This window comes from Ischnura elegans, chromosome 5 (genome assembly GCF_921293095.1).
Source record: "Ischnura elegans chromosome 5, ioIscEleg1.1, whole genome shotgun sequence".
Taxonomy (NCBI): domain Eukaryota; kingdom Metazoa; phylum Arthropoda; class Insecta; order Odonata; family Coenagrionidae; genus Ischnura; species Ischnura elegans.
In genome coordinates, this window is record NC_060250.1 from 23,880,179 (window position 1) to 23,899,065 (window position 18,887).

The 18,887-nt window shown below is 39.5% G+C and overlaps 1 protein-coding gene across 1 annotated transcript in view; it reads left to right on the forward strand.

Annotated features, from left to right (window-relative positions):
- LOC124159631 (capon-like protein) overlaps positions 1-17,866 on the forward strand; it is a 642,357-nt gene extending 624,491 nt beyond the window's left edge. Inside the window, exons 7-11 of the mRNA XM_046535551.1 lie at positions 1,093-1,361; positions 4,335-4,538; positions 7,165-7,332; positions 8,491-9,456; positions 16,818-17,866. Coding sequence (XP_046391507.1) covers positions 1,093-1,361; positions 4,335-4,538; positions 7,165-7,332; positions 8,491-9,456; positions 16,818-17,054 — 1,844 coding nt within the window. The 3' untranslated portion in view covers positions 17,055-17,866. The remainder of the gene's footprint in view (positions 1-1,092; positions 1,362-4,334; positions 4,539-7,164; positions 7,333-8,490; positions 9,457-16,817) is intronic.
- The last annotated feature ends 1,021 nt before the right edge of the window (positions 17,867-18,887 follow it).

Here is an 18,887-nt window from a genome sequence, read left to right on the forward strand (position 1 = left end):
TGCTGATACGATGCAGGCTGCTAGCAGGTAGCGCTTGGCTTAATTATGGATTATTAATACCTTATCAAACGTGGGGTTCGATCGATTTTGCATGAACGCGAAAATTAGCGTGAAAATTTGGAACGCACAGCGTCGTTTTAATGTTTCATGCGCTTTACCACAGTGTTTTGTTAGTTCCACTCCCATCACGTTATAGTAAGATTTTCACCCATATTCAACCAGGCGGTTACCCCTTTCGATCAATTTCGGAAAATCGGTTTCATTTGATTGAAAATATGGTATCCCAAGCGTCATTTTGTATTTGAGAGGTTTCCAGGGCGTTTCTCACCATTAGTAACGGATTTCCGGCATTCCCCCGCGTAGTGTTTTCTAGAGACAGTTTCTCCATCCATCCTGCTGTAGTCTTCAGGTCAGAAGTCACTCCAGCAGGATGGCTGGAAAAACTGTCGCCACCTTTACGCAACACTACCCGAAGGAATGCCTGAAAGCCGTTACAAATATCATTTTGTAGTGCAGTCAACGGTTTGCAAATTATTTAAATGTTCAAATACTGAATTTTTACTAAAGCGTCTTCGCCTAAGGTCATCCCCGCTTTTAAGCATATTGTCGCCAATCCTTATCTCGGCGGTGGCCCCTTCATCGGGAAGCAATTGGCTTGCGACATACAATGACAGTGCAATTAAACTCTGCTACCTTCTTTCTGACTTCCATTGTTAAAACCATTGTTGATTTTTCATCATTGAATCAACTCATTTCTGTGAAGTATTGTTGACTGATTTGTTTATGGCCATTTTTAGATATATCTTTGAGTGCTTTTTATCCCTCGTTGCTAAAGCTACCTTAATTATTAGTACTCTTCTTTCCTCAAGCAAAATGTATTATGATTTTTATACATTGCATCAAACATTTTTAACGTTCCCCCCTGACAAATTTACAAAAATACCAAAAATTGTATGCATTTCCGGTATTCATTGTTGTATTTTTGTTGTTGAAAGTAATTTTCCAAACGCATTGTTGTGTGCTAAATATGCCGTGGTGTCCGGTCCTAGTTCCTACGTGCATTAACGCTCGTCTTTTCTTTTTCTTTCGCAGAGTCGACGCCAGAGGCGCTGTCGGCGGGCGCGGCGGAGGAGGAGGAGGGCGAGGAGGAGGCGACGCAGGCGCTGGACGCGCTCCTCCTGCTCGACGCGTCTTCCTCCTCGCCCTCGGCGGCCGCCCCTCCCTCCTCGCCCCCCCACCACTCCCACCACCTCCCCCCCTCGCCCTCCTCGCCGTCCAGCAACGCACTCCGACCGCCACCACACTCCTCTTCGCTCGACCCCCTGCAATCAGCCAACAACCCCGGCAAGAGGTCGCCCGTCGTAAGTACTACTGCTCTCTCCGCCCTATCCACTATATCTTACTAAGGCTTTGCTTCGCGGTGCATTAACCCGTACGAGTCGATCACTAAATGCACGAACGAAATTGGTGGACTGGAACGGAAAATGTGCGATTGCACGGACCAAATTAGTAAATTTCGTCTCGTAGTCTTCCGTGGCGTTCTTTATTCGTTGATTTATACATATTTATCGGGTTTTGGCCGCGTAGTTTGTCATAAGGTGCGAGGAACGAGAGCTATAGAAACGCGGCGAAATCCTCATTTCGATCTGGAGATGCCTGGCGGAATCCTGCCGAAACTGTTGTCTCTCTATGACAAACAACGCGGCGAAAACCCGAAATATGGAGAGATCAACGAGTCAAATTAGAAAATGTTCTATTTTACCGCTGTAACGTCAGATGATGGTTTTGTTCCAAATCCTCTTTATTTTTTAAAAGATTTAAATTCTCACTATCTCACTACTCAAGCAACTTTCCTTTTTTCTCTCCCCAACAATACCCCTTTCCTCCAATAAAAAACTCCGTAACAACATCAAAATCAATAATTTAATATCAAACCTTACACCACGTTTTATTAAACTCCCTTTCTTGTTTGTTCATGTGTTTGTCCTTCCGAGAAAAAATTTAGAGCACTTAAATTTTCAGGATAGCTCAGAACTGAATGACAATGAACTTTTCTTATACTTTTACCATGTCCAGAAGAGTATATCGAAAAATATTCCGAAATAAAAATTGCATTTGGATATTAGTACCAAAATTGACCACTAAAATCTAATGGAGACGCTGAAATCATTACAGATGTTTAGAACGGATATATTCGCTTTCGCTCAAAGAAAAGGGTGATATTTATTGACCAGCAAGTATTACTTTAACAATCTTGTATGCGCACATCGTTTTTCGCTTTTGATATTTAGAAATGTTCTAAAACTTTCTTAACTAACATTTTTGAAATCTTCAATAATTTAAGCGGCCGTAGGCCCTTGTTTTTCCTTTTTAATAAAACGGTTTTTTTCATTAATGTTATTTATTATGTTGTAACATTATTCTGTACATGCACATTCGCAGAATTTGGGTGGTACATTTTGCGTTCATTCACGCGCTCATAAACATAGGCATTAACTTGTTCGGGTTTATGTACCGTTTAGCCATGGCTTTAGAATAACGATTAATAAGCGCGTTTCTTGACCACAATTTTACATTTTATCTTACCTTGAGGTTTGGTCAATAAAAAAGTAATTACTCACTTCTTTTCCACGTTTTGGCAAGTGTATCGTTATTTCCATGGCTTTGATCTCCTATGGGAAACTCGAAAATAGAAAACAACCACCAACAGGTCGTCTGTCGCAAGTATATAACTCATGACCCGACCAGCCCCGGACAATCTGTGAATTACTAAATGGTTGTTTTCTATCTCTCAGTTTTCCAATGAAGTTTCAAGCCATAAAGATGACAATTTGATTGCCGAAATGTTGGCAAATAACTAAATATGTTTGGCCAAACCTCAAAATAAAGAAGAAGAGAGTTGTGTTCAGAGTTTTCGGGTGAACCCCGCATTCTATATCGGTTAGAGGTCGCCCGTCGAAGTGTTTATCTCTCGACCCTCTCCGAACTATCTATTATAGTTAAGCGACACATATGATCATAATAGGTGGGGCAAAGAAAAATTCATTACTTGGCATTTTTAGCGATATGATATACATTTTGGAGAGTGTATCCGTGGATTTTCAATCCGAACTGCGGCATTTGTGATGATGACTCACGAAAATTCAATTTTTACAAATCAGCGTAGATTTGTTATTAATATTGGTACTTAATATATACATTTGCACAATCTCACTTGTCTGGGATTTGGTTACCCGGATACTCGGGTTTACAACATTACAGCTAATTGCCTAAATAATCTAGGTGTTGTGCGACCTTGTCTAGAGACAAGTCCATGGGCTGGGTGTTGATTACGGAACTCTTTCGCGATTCAGTTGGTGACGTCGCACTGTGGGCTGAAATCCAAAAAACCTGGCCAAAAATCAACATATTGACTTTTTTATTTCGCGCTGGGAATAGTATATCAGAATTTTGGAATGTTCTGGGCATGTAAAACTGAAGTTATATTTTTCCTAAATAATTTATTTTAATTTTTATAGCTCGCCAAAAATCAATAAAAATCTATGTATACTTGAGTGCGCGATTTTTACGGAATATATCGATGACTAAGTTCTAACTACACGTATCTAAAAAAAAGCAACTTTTCAGCAGAGTAAAAAAACGATTAATTTTTTTTCACTTGTACACTAAAATTAAGTACCAAAAGTTCATAAAACTGAAAAAGAAGCATTCATATGCAAACAGAGAGTTGTTTTTTGCTTGTATTTTATTATTTAATGTTATAACACTTTGTTTGAGATACCTGTATCAAACCGGCCGAATTTGAGAAACGTGTTGTTAGAACTTAGCCGTCGTTATCAGTGTTTGTTCCCAGAGCAATGGAATGAAGCAAATAATTCGGAATTTTAAGGGTGTGTGTTGAAGGAAATGAAGGAAACTCTCCGACCTTAGCCAGTTTTAATAGGTGATTATTAAGAGATGTTTCCCTGAGCTCTGTTCCTCATGCATGCATTGGTAATCTCAGACGATGTAAAACTCCTATCTCCTCGTATAGAAACTACGTCCCTGTGACGTCACGTGGAGTGGCATCGCATGGGCGCCAATCTGGCCTTTTGCAAATGCGGTTAAAATTGACCATTTGCCATTCGTCTGAACTGGGATTTCTAAAACCAAATAATTTGTCTGTTATAAATACACTAATGGTGGGTAACGAAGCGAAGTCTTTTCTTAACCTTTGTGCACCGCAATCAATGCCTTTTGTTTTCTTTGACGAAGGAAACTACCCTATTGGGAAACATCGCGCTCTTTTCTCGCATTTCCATGACAACGTTCCCCTATTCCCGCTTTCCTTGCAGGGCTGTGGAGGCGAGTCGTTTGGATCTCAGCTGGAGAGCGTGGGTAGAAGCCCTGGCGCCGGCACGTCGGCGCTGCACCACGAGCTGCAGATGCTGCGGGAGCGGGCGGAGCAGCAGGCGCAGCAGACGAGGGCCGCCGTGGCGCAGGTGCGACTCCTCAGGGACCAACTGGCGGCGGAGACGGCCGCCAGGATCGAAGCACAGGTGGGTGGTGACTGCACATTGAGTGGTCGAAACAATAGTTATCCCATTTTGAAAGTCCAAATGGCACGATGCATTAGGGAATTTCCGGTTATATAAATTTCATATCATTTATTAAATACCTATATTCAGTTCAACATATCATTGCCGTATCACATTAACTTCACATTGACTTAAAAATCACGAAATTGAGTCAATGTTGAAATATTAGATCTACTAATATTAGTAAGGTAAAAAAACAGTAATTTTAATGATTGATATTCATGTGAAACTTCGATTGGGATTGATCAATTTAAAAATGGCTGATTAAAAAAGTTGGGACCCTGAGATTATTGTGAGACACTCCTGCTACTTACTTTTAGGAGACTTAGGATTCCCTCTATCTGGGAATTTTCATTAATTGGGAAAAATTTCAAGCCTTAATCCTTAGCACAAGCAGGTTCAGTGGATCAACTGATCTCACCGATTCCTTCACTGTGGTGCACATTTGGCAAAGAGCATCCATGGGCATCACAGACCAGTTATTGCCCAACCTCTTGAGATTAGGAACCTTCCATGGGTGTATCAAGGACTTTGTATTAATTTAACCTGCATTTACCCGTAAACGTCAGTTTAAAAATGTAGAAACAAGAATGTTTGATTTTATTCTCTACTCATGAGTTATCGCAATTGTGTTCCACAGAGTTTATTTTAGAATGGAATAGAATGGATGAAATAAATATATGTACATCGAATTATGAAATCGAAATGTAATATTATATGTATCGTAGTGTTGAACAATTTGCAAAAAAAACCATGCATGAAATGGGAAAAACTATCTATAACTCTACAAACCATGAGGTGATTCCTTTTAATTTTTCTCCACTTTTATTAGTGCCTGTTTTATCCCTACTCCAACTGTTTTCCCGTAATAATAACACAAAGCCTTGTAATCACTTTTACTTTCACTGAATGATCAATTTTAGCCATCCTTTTAGCAGGGCCTCGATAGTTGTACTGCTGTACCAAGGTTAGGGACAAATTCGGCACGAGCTTAGAAGTCCTTCTACCTGGAAATTACTCATTTATCGGGTAAAATTTCAAGCCTAAGTCCTTAGCACATAGCAGGGTCAGTGAGTGAACTGGTCTTGCCAATGCAGAGAGTGGTCGAAACCATTGGCGCAGCGAGGGGAGGATTTTGGGGGGGAGAACCCCCCTCCCCCAGAGCTCAGAGAAAAATTCTTAAAGTTTTATCTATTTTTCTCAATTGGATTAGGATTACTTATAGGATAGTGTTAGGATCAATCAAATATCCCTCGGAAAGCCGTAAAACTCGCCATTTTGAACCATTAATCTTAAAATTTTTCTGTAGGAGGTGCCCCCGCAAATCCCACTTACCCTGGCGGGTATGCAATACCCCCAAACCCCTAAGTATTAGTTGTGCCTAAAACCCCCCCCCAGCCTTAATTCTTAGCTGCGCCCCTGGTCGAAACAGTAGTTATCCCATTTTGAAAGTCCAAATTGCACGATATGAAATCATGCATTTGGGAATTTCCGATAATATAAATTTCATATCGTATTTTAAATATCTATATTCAATTCAACATATCATATTAATTTCACCGAGGTTTAAAAAATCATGAAATTGAGTCAGCATTGAAATATTATAACATCAGTTTAAAAAAATGTGGAAACGAGAATGTTTGATTTTTATTCTGTACTCATGAGTTATTGCCATTGTGTTCCACAGATTTCATTTTACAATGACAGAGTATATGATTGAATGGATAAAGTAAATATATGTACTTCGATTTATGAAATCGAAATATAATAATATATATATCGTAGTGTTGAACGATTTGCAAATAAACAATGCATGAAGTGGGAATGACTATCTATAACTCTATAAACCATGAGGTCCTTTTAATTTTTCTCCACTTTCATTAGTGCCTGCTTTATCCCTATTCCAACTGGTTTCACATGGCAGGTTCAGTGAGTGAACAAGTCTTGCCAATTCTTTTAGTGTAGTGCACTTATGGCCCAGATCATACATGAGCATCACTGACCAGTTTTTGCTCAATCTCCTGAGTTTTGGAACCTTCTGTGGGGGTATCAAGGACTTCATTTTTATTTAACCTGCATTTAACAGTTCAGCTGTTAATTTTTGTGATACTATAGAGTGATTTTATTTGTAGACTTATTCTTGGAGTAGTATAATTGTTTTTATTATTTAAAAACATGCATGGCCAATTTTTTTGCATTAATTTTTCCATTATAACGATTTAAATTAAAATATGATGCATTTCAATAATTTAAAAAGCTGTAACCATGCAACTTAATAATTTAGAGTGCAAAAATAATTGAAAAAAAATGAAATATACCAGTAAATTTAATGGTTTTTATTCATGTTAAACATCGGTTGGGATTGATCTATTTATAAGCGGATGTTTAAAAAAAAGTTGGGACCCTGAGGTTATTGTGAGACACTCCTGCTACTTACTTTGAGATCTAGGACGTCTTATCTCTAAGAACAATTTTTCTAATGTAATAGACAGTCAAGAAGAAATTAATTCTATTGAATAATTATTCTACTCAAATCAATCTAGCTAGCCATTCCAATTCGTTCAATTTTTTCCCCTCAATTCCTCAGGCTCGTACTCACCAGCTGCTCGTGCACAACCGCGAGTTACTGGAGCACATTGAGGCACTGGTCATGCACCTGCAGGAAGTGGAAGCCAAGCAAGCCAGCGGTTCCAACCACCACCAACACCAGCAGCATCTGCACCGGCCGCCGCAGAACGTGACCCTCATGCCGCAGGTGAGGGGGAGGAGGGGAGGGTCCGTGGTGGTGGAAGAGGGTGGCAGGGGGGGCCGGAGGGTGGGCTCGGCAGTGGCCCCCAGCGAGGGACGGCCCTCGGGCGAGGGCTGGAAGTGGTGGGGCCCACCCCCGCCCGTAGCCCTGCCTCCGCCCCCTAGGCGGTCCGTGCAGCCCACCCCGCTGCGATCTGCCTGAAAGATTTGTGTGTGTGCGCCATTTGGTCTGAGTTAACCTAACATCCTCACAGGACTGCTCTCTTCACTGCTTTTTGATTTCCCCACACCCAATCCTTTGGTTGAAGAAAATGACCACCTAACTTCCCTGGTGAATGTCCAGAACCTGCTTCTTTACCCTCGCAAAATAATCTCTGGTTTGACGGTAATCCGAAGGTATAATCACATCACACCCCACTACTATTGCATCTATTGCCAAAACTGCACCCTTCCCATCTCACCATGCACTGCCTGGAATGTTTTTTTCAATATAACACAGGAAATTTTTGGAAAACTGGACTAACAATGTGCATTCTTCGTTGTGTGAGAACCTGTTTGTTTCGCATCTAGATTATTCCTTGATGGTTACCGCCTTCAGATTTGTATTTTTTGCTCGAATGCCTCCTTTAAGCTTTTTTTGGAAACCTGTTACTGCTTAATGAACGATTTGGTACACCAGCTACAAGATGTTCTCCTGATCCATTATTGAAGTACATGTGTGCTCGAAGACTGGAATGCCTCATGAAATCAGCGATGGCTGGAAGCCTGAGAAAAAACCAGCTTAGATCTGCTTCAAGTTTGAAACTTTGCCCATGCATTAACCTTCGTCTTGAGTGATGAAACCCAGTTTTACTCCTGCATTGAATGCATCTCATAATATTCTGAAGCCTGACTCACATTCCATGTTCCTTTTATAATAGCACTAGTATGCCGTGGAAGTTTTGACTCTCCTCTTTTAACAGTCTTGGACAGTTGTGCTGTCGATAGAATCCAAAGTATGAAGCTTTGTATCCTGCAGTAGAAAGTCGAAGCTGTTCATCCTGTTATGCTGTGTGTGCATGGATAGCGACCCATTGTTTTGAAAGAGTGTGTAGTGAAAGAAAACTATATACCAGTGAACTCATCGTGCGTCTATCTATTATTGCTCCATACCCACAATCCCCAGCAGATGTCACCATTGTGCGATCCACAAGGGTCCCCATACGGGTACCTACCAGAACTGCAGGAAGCGGCCGAGTCCTTGCGCCACCAGGCATCTCTGCTGTCACAACACCCATTGATAGACGGCCACCGTTCAGCAGGCGGTTACGCACCACAGCCACCACCCGCCTCACTCTACCCCTACCCGGGCTACCAGGATATGGAATCCCAGCAGTTCCAGCAACAACTCCAGGCCCAGCAGCAGTTCCAGAGGCAGCTAATCCAGAAGCTTCAGAGTCTGGGCCTCGGCACCGGGTACAATCCCCCATCGTGCTACCAGCCACCGTCGTTCCCCAACCAGCCCTCCCCAATCCCAGGGTACCAGTCGTACAGGACATCCTACTCAGGCTCCCCCATTCTGAGGCAACGATTTGCCTACCCCCAGTCCCCTGAAGAGCACTACCCCAACCGACCTGGAAGTCCAGGTCTTGGCGACGGCGGAGACGGTAGTCCTTTTATTCGACCTCTACCGCAGGTCGGGACGTTGTCCACCACAGATGCCGATGGGCGTACTCGAATCCTTGGACCAGCCGAGGACTGTGGGGGAGGTACCTCACCCAGGACAAGCTCTGGGGGTACCTCTCCAAGGGTGTCGTCATCCTCAGGTGGCGTTTCCCCTCGACAAGACCCTCAAAGAAGCCCATCCAGTCTGGTTCCCCCGTCAGGGTCCACTGGAACGGGGAAGAGAAGAAACATGGGTGCTCTCAAGCCAAAGGCAGACCCTGAGTTGGGCCAGCAAAGGTCACCGACACCCCACGCTTCATCTCAAAGGATGACTGGTGGTGGAGGTGGTTTAACAGTCAGTTCAGGTGGAACTCTGAAGAGGCCCACAAACGGCCCTGTGATAATGAGGTCAACGAGCGAGAAAGTGCCAAACCGAAGTGAACTGATGTCTCATGTGCAGAGAACTGCTTGGGCAAGGCACACTACCAAATGAGAGGAAGTGTTTGGGTGGGGGAAATGGCATAGTTTACAATTTCCAGGCTGGCATCATAAACCCAGATGACAATGAATTCTGCTAGATTATTTTTGGATGAATTGGAACTCAGGAAAAAGACCTAGTGATTACTAGATGTTGGGATTATACATGAAAACAGTAACATTTATCACCCGGCAGCTTGAAGGCAGATGTGGACTACTTTCTATGTGGCAAGGAGAAGCTTAATTGCGAGGAGGATTTTGTGGTGAAAAGTATAGAATGTTATAAATTAGCAAATGGTATCATTGCTAGGCAAGATGGTAACAGCTTACAAAATTTGGGTGGAAAGTATGGATCTTGTGGCTAAAACTTCCTTAACCCTGAATCAAATGATCATTTTTTCCATCCCTTTTGAGTGATAGCCCCAGTGAATGCTCCAATACAATGACAATGGAAAAATTACCGTTTTACTGGATCGTTTTCAGTAATGGCTCCAAGGATGGGAATCTCATCCTTTACCCATTCTTGAAATCCATAAAAGCACTGGCTTTCAGCCAATAGAACTCATAGCTGCAAACAGAGATTGTAACGCCACATTTGGCTATTAGTAAAATCACAGTTGTAAATATGAGGTGCGACGGAAGTAGCAATGGAGCAATATTGCTGGAGCTTTCTCGCTTAGGGACAGAAAAAATGATCGTATCTTTCATGATGTAACGTTTTGAACTTAAAGTAGGGTCAGGAGGCCACCCTGTAATAGCTGTATGCAATTTCTTCTCACGTTATAGTTGATTTTTGGCCATAAAATCCTTTCAAATTTCAAAAGCATTCATTAGGTTGATCAGAAACTAAGTGAATGGCCTTGATAATTTAGAATGAAGAACACTTGGCATTGCTGTGTATCTATCAGTTTTCTTGGAGTTCTTTTCAGTTTTGAACTTCAGTTTGCTGTTATTGTGGTAAAACTTTTGGATCAAGGTATGAAAGAGATTCTTTTTCACATCTACTTATTGTTGTACGTTAGGAATCAAATGTATCTATCATATAATCAAGAAGTGCATCATAAGTGAACTGTGATTGGTCAATGAACTAGTGTCTTAGCTCATTTTTTTGTATGATGAAAAGTACTGAGACTACTTTGTTTTTGTAATAAACTGGGTTCTCTTGTCATCCTATTCCATTCAAGTTAACATCATGGGATTTTGTATTTGAGTTGATTTTTACATTGAACAGATGACCTACTTGGTTAACTGTGCATAATCTTCGGTATTTCTTGAAATTGTGGTAGTTCTGATCTTAGCCTTCTTAAGTTTAACCTGATATCTATTCACAGAAATTGGTGAATTATCCACGAGAAAAGTCCTGGTTGAAAATATTATGTGTTGTCTTTGTTTTATGTTTTACTTCTCTGTGAAGTTATCCCAGTTCCTATGAAATGCCTCTCGATTTTTAATGTTTGAAAGGGTGAAACACACAGTGTTGAAATGACATTATGCTTGCCCCTTGTACATATTTACCTACTCCTGCTGAAATGTTATGCTGCTGAAATATAACTTTTGGGGCAATATTGGAAGAGAATGGCATTACCTCTTACCTGTGAACTTGTGGTGATGGCTCAACCTTGCTGCTACTCATCCTTGCATTAGAGAAAAAATGCCACTGGGCAATGAATATCAGAACTCATTATTTGTAAATAATTACATGCCAAAATAAAGTATTTTTCTAAGATACATGTTAATTCTATTACATTTATCTAAACTTATTTGCTGCAGATTAGAGGTTTGGTTATTTTTTGAAAGTAATTACGTAAGTAATTGTGTCCAAAAGAGACGTGATTTGCGGCATTTGAGTGACAGAGGGAAATCTCAAAGGTTTGTTCTCCTGAGGAGTGAAATTAATTCTGAAATATTTTTTTTTAACTAATATATTACGGGTTTTCTGCTGAATAATTGTTGCTTAGCACTTTGCCTGCTTTATTGTGGATGTTCTTTTGTAATTTTTGTGTTTACTTAACTTATTTTTTAGCTTACTTCTTTGGGTTTTGAATAGTATCTCCCATAGTGGTAGTGCTTTAGCACAAGTCAGACCTATTGCTTATAATTTCAACACTTAAATAGAAGCTTGATCAGGTTAAATCTCTCATAATACCCTGGACGGAGATTCAAGGCACAGTGGGATAATTAGAAGTAGTAAGTCATTTTTTATGGTGGCATTAATGCATGATGTGTAGGAAAGGATGATGTTTTTCTCAGAACTCTTCTTGAACAATGTCGGGAAAAAAAACATCAGCATTATTTATTGGCGGGAGTGTCATTTTTAAACTGATTTTGCAGGTAATTAGGTTTATTCTTTGGTTATGCCTTGGTCCCAGTCAAACCCAAGAACAGGTACCCACTTTATGTATTCCTTCAGGCATTTTATTAACCACCCATAATGTCTCTCAGTGCCTTTGGCTCTTGATTTTGAGGAAATTTACGATTAGGATTTATCATTCCTCATCTGCCTATGGTTGCTCTAATACATGAAGAAATCTTGCGAGCAGCTATTTCCATTTTTTTCAAAACATGCTCATAAAATCATGAATTTACTTTAGTATGGTGTGCAAATAAGCTCTTGCTCCCTTCTGATTGAGGAAGATGAGTACTTTTGGGAACCATATCAAGAGCAATGAAAGAATCAAGATAAGAGTTAGTGACAATCAAGATAATGCATGTTAGAGTCACTTTCTTCTATCTATCTATCTATGCATTCGCACTACTAGGGTATTTTCATATTGCACCTACTGAGCTTATAAATAAATGTATGGGAGTCATTATGGTATAGCTTATTTTTTAAATTATTCTCAAATTCATTATTTCAATCTCTTAAATATACTAATTTCGTTAATTCTAACTTCGTGTAACTAATTTCGTCTAATTATACACATTTTTAATGATCATACATCATTGTGTGAATGAAATGATATGTTAGATGTAGAGTCGACACCCTAAAAAAATCAGGCCGATTTTTTTAACATGTAGAGATTACTCAAGAACACAAAATGTAATTACATATAGGTAATTCATTTTTTTCAAATCAGCTGGAGATAGCTGATATACAGCAGTATATGCAGCAAAAAGTTAGATTCCTTCAGGTGTTTGGACTAAAATTCACTCCATTTTCACTTCTCACAAGTCATTTTCCAGGAATAACATATTTTAGTGTAGACTATGGCTGTGTGCTCTACCCTAAACTCACTAGTCAGATTACACCAGGCATGTAATTGCGCAGGTAAGAATTGCTTTAATTTCTCATTATGGTATGCAATTGCAAGGATGCACAATCGGAATTGTGACAGGGGCTATTTTGCCATGCCACACCCATGCATTCTCGCATGGATTCTAGCAAATTCGCCATTTAACACGACGCAGTTTGACTGAGCCTACATACATACACACGTCAGATTGTGCAAATACATGCCCTCTATGGAACGGCCATTAGAGAGTAGGGTATTTGTTGGCTAGAGTCACACTCAACTGATTGGTCTAGTGGCCTGAGGGTCTATGCTAATTCACCCTCATGCAGGAGCTGAGGGAGCAATTTTTTGCTGGTAACACTGGCATAATTTTAATAATTTGCACATTCCTTCAGCCCTAGTGTCTCTTATTTACTCATTTGCATGTTATTCTGAAGTTCTTCTTTCAGTTTAACCCTTTCACTGCTGTGGACGTACCTAGTACGTCCGCACGGCAGACTGCTGCGCTTTTGCTGAAGCACTTCGAAGGGTCGCTAATCCGCGACCCTATCCTCGACCAGCTCACCCACGCAGGACCGTCTCCTCGACCCTACGAGGCAGGCAGCCTACTTCCCGAAAAGTGACCGCTCTGACTGCAATTTGAAAATCAATCACTCAATACGATCATCAAAAACTTATTGTTTTCATCGCACTCCTGCCAATCATGCAATCAAGTACGTCTTTGAACCGTTTTTCTGCGATGAAAAATAACGGTTTTGTTAACTTTGCTAAAATGGCCATTTTTCCGGTTGTCCGCGGCCACGTTTCTTGAAAAGTTAACAAAATCGTCATTTTTCATCGTAGAAACACGGTTAAAAGACATGCTTGATTGCTTGATTGGCAGGATTGCGATGAAAACAATCAATTTCTGATGATCGGATTGATTGATTGATTTTCAAATTGCAGTCAGCGGTCACTTTTCGGGAGGAAGGCCCCCCCGCTGGTAGGGTCGAGGAGGCAGTCCTTCGTGGGTGAGCTCGTGGAGGTTAGGGTTGTGGATTAGCGACCCTTCGGAGGGTGTACCACACCCATCCTGGAAGTACCTGCTCCATGGGCCCAGGAAACGCATTTTAACATTTTCGCCGCATGTGAGGAGTAGGTTTTCGGAGATTGAACAGCAGCGAAAGGGTTAACAGAAATAATTTTTTTAAATACAACACATAATTCCCAATTATCTGGGCTAATGATGGGGAGAGACGGCACGAATAATCGGAAAACACGGATGACCCAAACTTTCTCTTTAATGTCTTGTAATGTTCATAATTTACATAAAACAAACAATGTATTATTATCTATGCAGTTATTCTGTTATTCTAGAGTGCTTTCCAGACTCATTGAGAGCTTTCTTCTCGCGTTCGCGATCTTTTTAGCGGCGATAACATGGTTGTACTCATATTATTAATGCTCCATCAAAGGCCTGGTTTCAAAAACCACACATCCGTGGCTTTGTGATCACGGATACAGAAAAGGGGTCTGCACGAATCCTGCAAAGCCACTGCTCGACGTAGGAAACAACAGTGTCAGGCACCATGCCACGTAGTCGCCTCTCGCACGAGTTGCACGGGTTGCAACTGCTGCAGGACCTGCATCCATGATCACAGAGCGCAGTCCCGGTCTGCGAGGCTTGGAAAACAGGAACGTGATGCTCCCATGAATGCAGCTAGCGTGCGATTGCTTCCGTATTTCGAAAGGGATTCTAACTGATAAATAAGCCTGGTGTATCCTTGCGTCAATGCAGGAATTCCAGTGATTTTGCGTCTGATTTTATTTTTTTATAAAAATTGCGGAAAATATTGAGCGAGAGTGAAAATCATTTGCAGATAATCCGCAATACAGATGTACCACAGCCGGATAATCGGGAGTCTGCTGTGGTACCTCCATCTACTCGTTTTGTTTTTAATTTGCTCGCCGGCCTCGGTGGCGGTGGGGTTAAGTCCTCGCCTGCCAGTCCGTAGGTCGCGGGTTCGAATCCCGCCTAGGTAGGTGACCCCTAACCAGGGCATGGATGTTTGTGTTGTAAGTTGTTGATGTTGAAAAACCCATTATAAAGGCCGCAACGTGTTGTTTACAGGGAAATGGCAAATAAATAAAAAAAATAAATAATTGGAGGAGGCAAACATTTTTACCATTTTCATCATAATCTGAGGGGTAATGCAGTGAAAACTCCAATTCATGAGCTTCTCTTGAATGAAACTTTATTAAACCCTCATTTTACAGTAACAGGACCAATTCGTCTTCACAAGCCTCTGAAGCTTTCTTGTGTACTTGTTAAAATCAAACCTTTGGATATCCATTTGTCACTCATATATATGTTGGTAGTGTTAGCTCACACATGATCTTTTAATTGTATGTGTCTGTGATTAATTATGTTTTGCTTCATGAAGCATTGTTTATTCCTGTACTTCTATGATAATAATTCATAAAAAATTGATTCATTCAGGAACAAGGCCAGTTTTCTCATTTTCCTTGACAGGAACACTTTTAGGTTAACATAGAACATGAACTCTTTCTCATTGAAATATGAATAACAGTGCCATAAAATGCACACATGCAGACAAATGACATCTAAAAGATAAATCCTTGTAAAAATGATATTTTGCATCCTGAAGAAATTTGAAATGAATTATCCTTATAGAATGGGCTAAAAATTTGCAGTACCTAATTTGTTGACTAATTTTACATTATAAAATTTTTACTGCTTAGCTTAGGTACTGATATATCATGTGGAAGCAGATGTCATTCTGATAATCAGGCTTTCAATTAAAAAAAGATGTACCCAGAGGAAAACAGATCTCTCAATTAAATAAATACTTCCCTTGCCTAGTGAGGTACCTATTCCTTCATAAGTATTACATATATCTTACTTCCCACAGTTTATACTTTTGTAGCTAACTTTCAGCGCTTCAAATCCATTATCTTTTAACAGGAATGTGCACAGAATATGGAGGAGATACATGACAAAGTGACAGTCAAAGTGAAATTTGCAAATTAAGTAGTTATGAATGAATTTTTTATTGCTATTAGAAAATTTTCAATAGGTCTCTTTGTATTTTCCAGGGTGTAAATTGAATAATGGCAATGCGCAGTGGTCATGTGTTTGTTTCAGTTGTATATTAGGCACTCTCTTTCCTGTTTGCATGCAATGTGGTGATGATTTAGAGCACTTATTTTTTCCTGTGTACACTTAGTTCACTTTTATTGTTAACATCCTCACATCTTGTAGTTGGTACGATGGAGAAGAATTCAGTCAGCATGAATTTAAGCAGCACTAATGTTTGAATGGTCATGCATGTCGATCATAAATTTGTTTTGCTTTTTTGAGGTCAAATCATGTACATAAACTCACATAATTTTGCTGTCTCATTTATAAATCTGTGAGCATACGTATATTATTTCCCTGGTTCAGTAATGATCTTTTCATGATTCCATTTTTGTCATGTTCATATCATTCATCACTCTCATTGGTAGTATGCAATTCATATTGATGAACATAAAGTATGTATATTAATTTTAAGTTCCTTTTATTTACCAAATTACCCTTATGTCCTCTTAATTTGTTGCTCATGTTTTATTATTACTTGAAATTATTTGCAGAAATTACCTAACTGCATGGTCATTATAAGATAATTCTTATTTTAATAATTTTCTAGATATGTGTGTGAAAAATTATGATGTTCACGTATTTCTCTCAGTGGTGTGTCTGTAAAAAACCTGATTAACTTCAGTGAAATGAGGCCTGAACTTGTAAGTTTTTTTTTTACTGCATGATATTTATCAGCAGTTAATTTTATTCAGGAATTCAATTAAAAATTAATCTTAAAATCAGCTTGTAGGTATTTTTAACATTCAATTTCCTGGAGAGAGATTTTTTCCAAATCTGCAATCTACATTTTTCCGTGTGGCACTCATTGTCAGACTAATTTATGATTTCACTTATTATCGACTAATTCAAAATAATTATACTAGATTCCTTAAAGTAACTAACTGCGCAGCAACCCTTGGAATTTTGATATGCTATGAAAGAGGTGATCTTACTTAGAATTGATTTTTTGATTTTAGTATTTCTGTTATTTCCTTGCATCCTCCGAAACCTTTGTAGCTCACATCTTCGGCAAAAGTGTTCCGTTGGTTTGAACTGCACCCACTCTCGCGTCCTGAGAGCGGCTTCGTTGATGGCGAGGGTGCCACCACCACCAGGGACGATGCTGCCATCTATGATGATGCCACCGAATCGCTCATCACTGAGAAGATAGGTGGAAGCAGCAGAGGTGGTGGAGGCAAGAGGAAGAGACGTAAGCTGGGACTCGGACGTCTGGGCAGGGTCACGACCTTCTGACTGTTGCGAACTGTGGTGAGGCGGAAAAGAAAGAAGAGGAAGAAGATCAAGGACAAGGGGGAAGATGCTGACTGACCTTTTTATCAGTGCACCTTGCCCAATAACATTCCGGTCTCCTTCAAACAAATCCTCTCATCACAGAGAATATTTCTCACGCTCAGTCTCATTGAGTCAGGCAACAAAACCGACAAACAGTTGCAGCTCATGAGTTCTGTGTAATTCCTGATCAACTTTCAAGCAAAGCGCATGGGAGTGGCCTAGTGACAATAAATCAAATGGATTCATGAGACTCATTATCAGGAATGGACAAGAGTGTCTTTATATCCATTTCAGCATAGATATTAATTGTTGTTAGAAAATTTTTCCTAAAATTAAGTGATGAAAAAGTCATTCTCAGGCCAGATATGGTCCTTCAGTGATTTTGTAATTTTTCAGACACTATTTTTTTTCTCTGTTAAGATACCTCACGGCTACAGAACATTAATTTTTACAAAGAAAAGTATTCATTGCTTTGTATTTTTTGTATTAACTTCATGAATTTAAGTACTGTATTTCTCCAAATAGTCACCGTCTGAATATAGTCCCCCCTCCTAATTTTGAGGCTTCAGTTTTGGGAAAAAATTTAAAAAATTCTTAGAAATATAGTCAAGTCCCCCTTTACTTTTATTACAGGCATTTTTGAAAAAAAGGGGGGACTATACATAATCAGATAAATACGGCGTTATTTATGATTTCTTTCGTAGTAATAATTTCGGAGTTGGTACTTTACTACCGCGTTAAAAAATTGCAAGCAATAATGAGATTTCAAATGTTTATATTTGCAAAAATCACAGCTTAGCAAAGCTTAGCAAATGAATATGAGCAAAATTATCACACTTTTAGGTCACTTTATACCTTAACTTAAAACTTTAAATTGTTAACTCGTGCTTTGTGCCATCCTATGAAGATTTTGTGCATCCTTCATTTGAAATAATCTTATAGGCTGTTGAGGAGATTTAAAGGTATGTGTATGTAGTTCCTGCCTTCACCTCCTAATATTTAGCCATGTTTTTCCATGTTCTCAACTTATATCCCTTCTCGCATACAACCACTTCTATGATCACTGCTACAACCACAGCAATAAGTACTATTTTGGTCATATTTCCTCTTAGTTACTATCTGATTCCTTGTGCTTGTAGTATGCTAGTCTGAGAAACTTATGAACCAGTTAACTGCATATTTACACATTCCTCTCTATACCTTAAGGTGATAGGAATATGGAAATGTGGGTCATGAGTCCATAAATTTGAGGAGGAGATACAAGTTTGAAAGTTCAGTTTGTAAAATCTATTAACTCAACTGTAAAACCACCATTGCCTTGTGGTATAACTTCTTCAGTTTGGTTTGCTTCCGTATGTTATTGACTGTGATACCTATATTTTTATGCATCTGGGTGGGGATTAAATTTGATGTAATCTCTCCATTTAATTTTGACATTTCCTGTCAAATAATAGGTAAATAATTTCTTCTGTCTCATTTCTGATACCCATTTTGAGGTACTGATTCCAGTATTGAAATCATTCTTACTGCTATGCCTTCGAAAGAGTGAGAGAATGTGGTGCAATATGGTATGATTATGATAAGAATTCTACTTGTATCCTTATCATGTAGGCATAAGTTATCATATGAGCAGTATTTTAGAAATAGAAACCAATGTATCTAGGAAATCAAAAGATTTTCTGTTATAGAAAAATTGAAATTTTGAGTTTTCATGCATCAAATTCTTCAGATATAATTTTAATGCTATGCAAGTATGTATAAAATTCTTTTTTATTATAGAGATGTTTTCTTTTT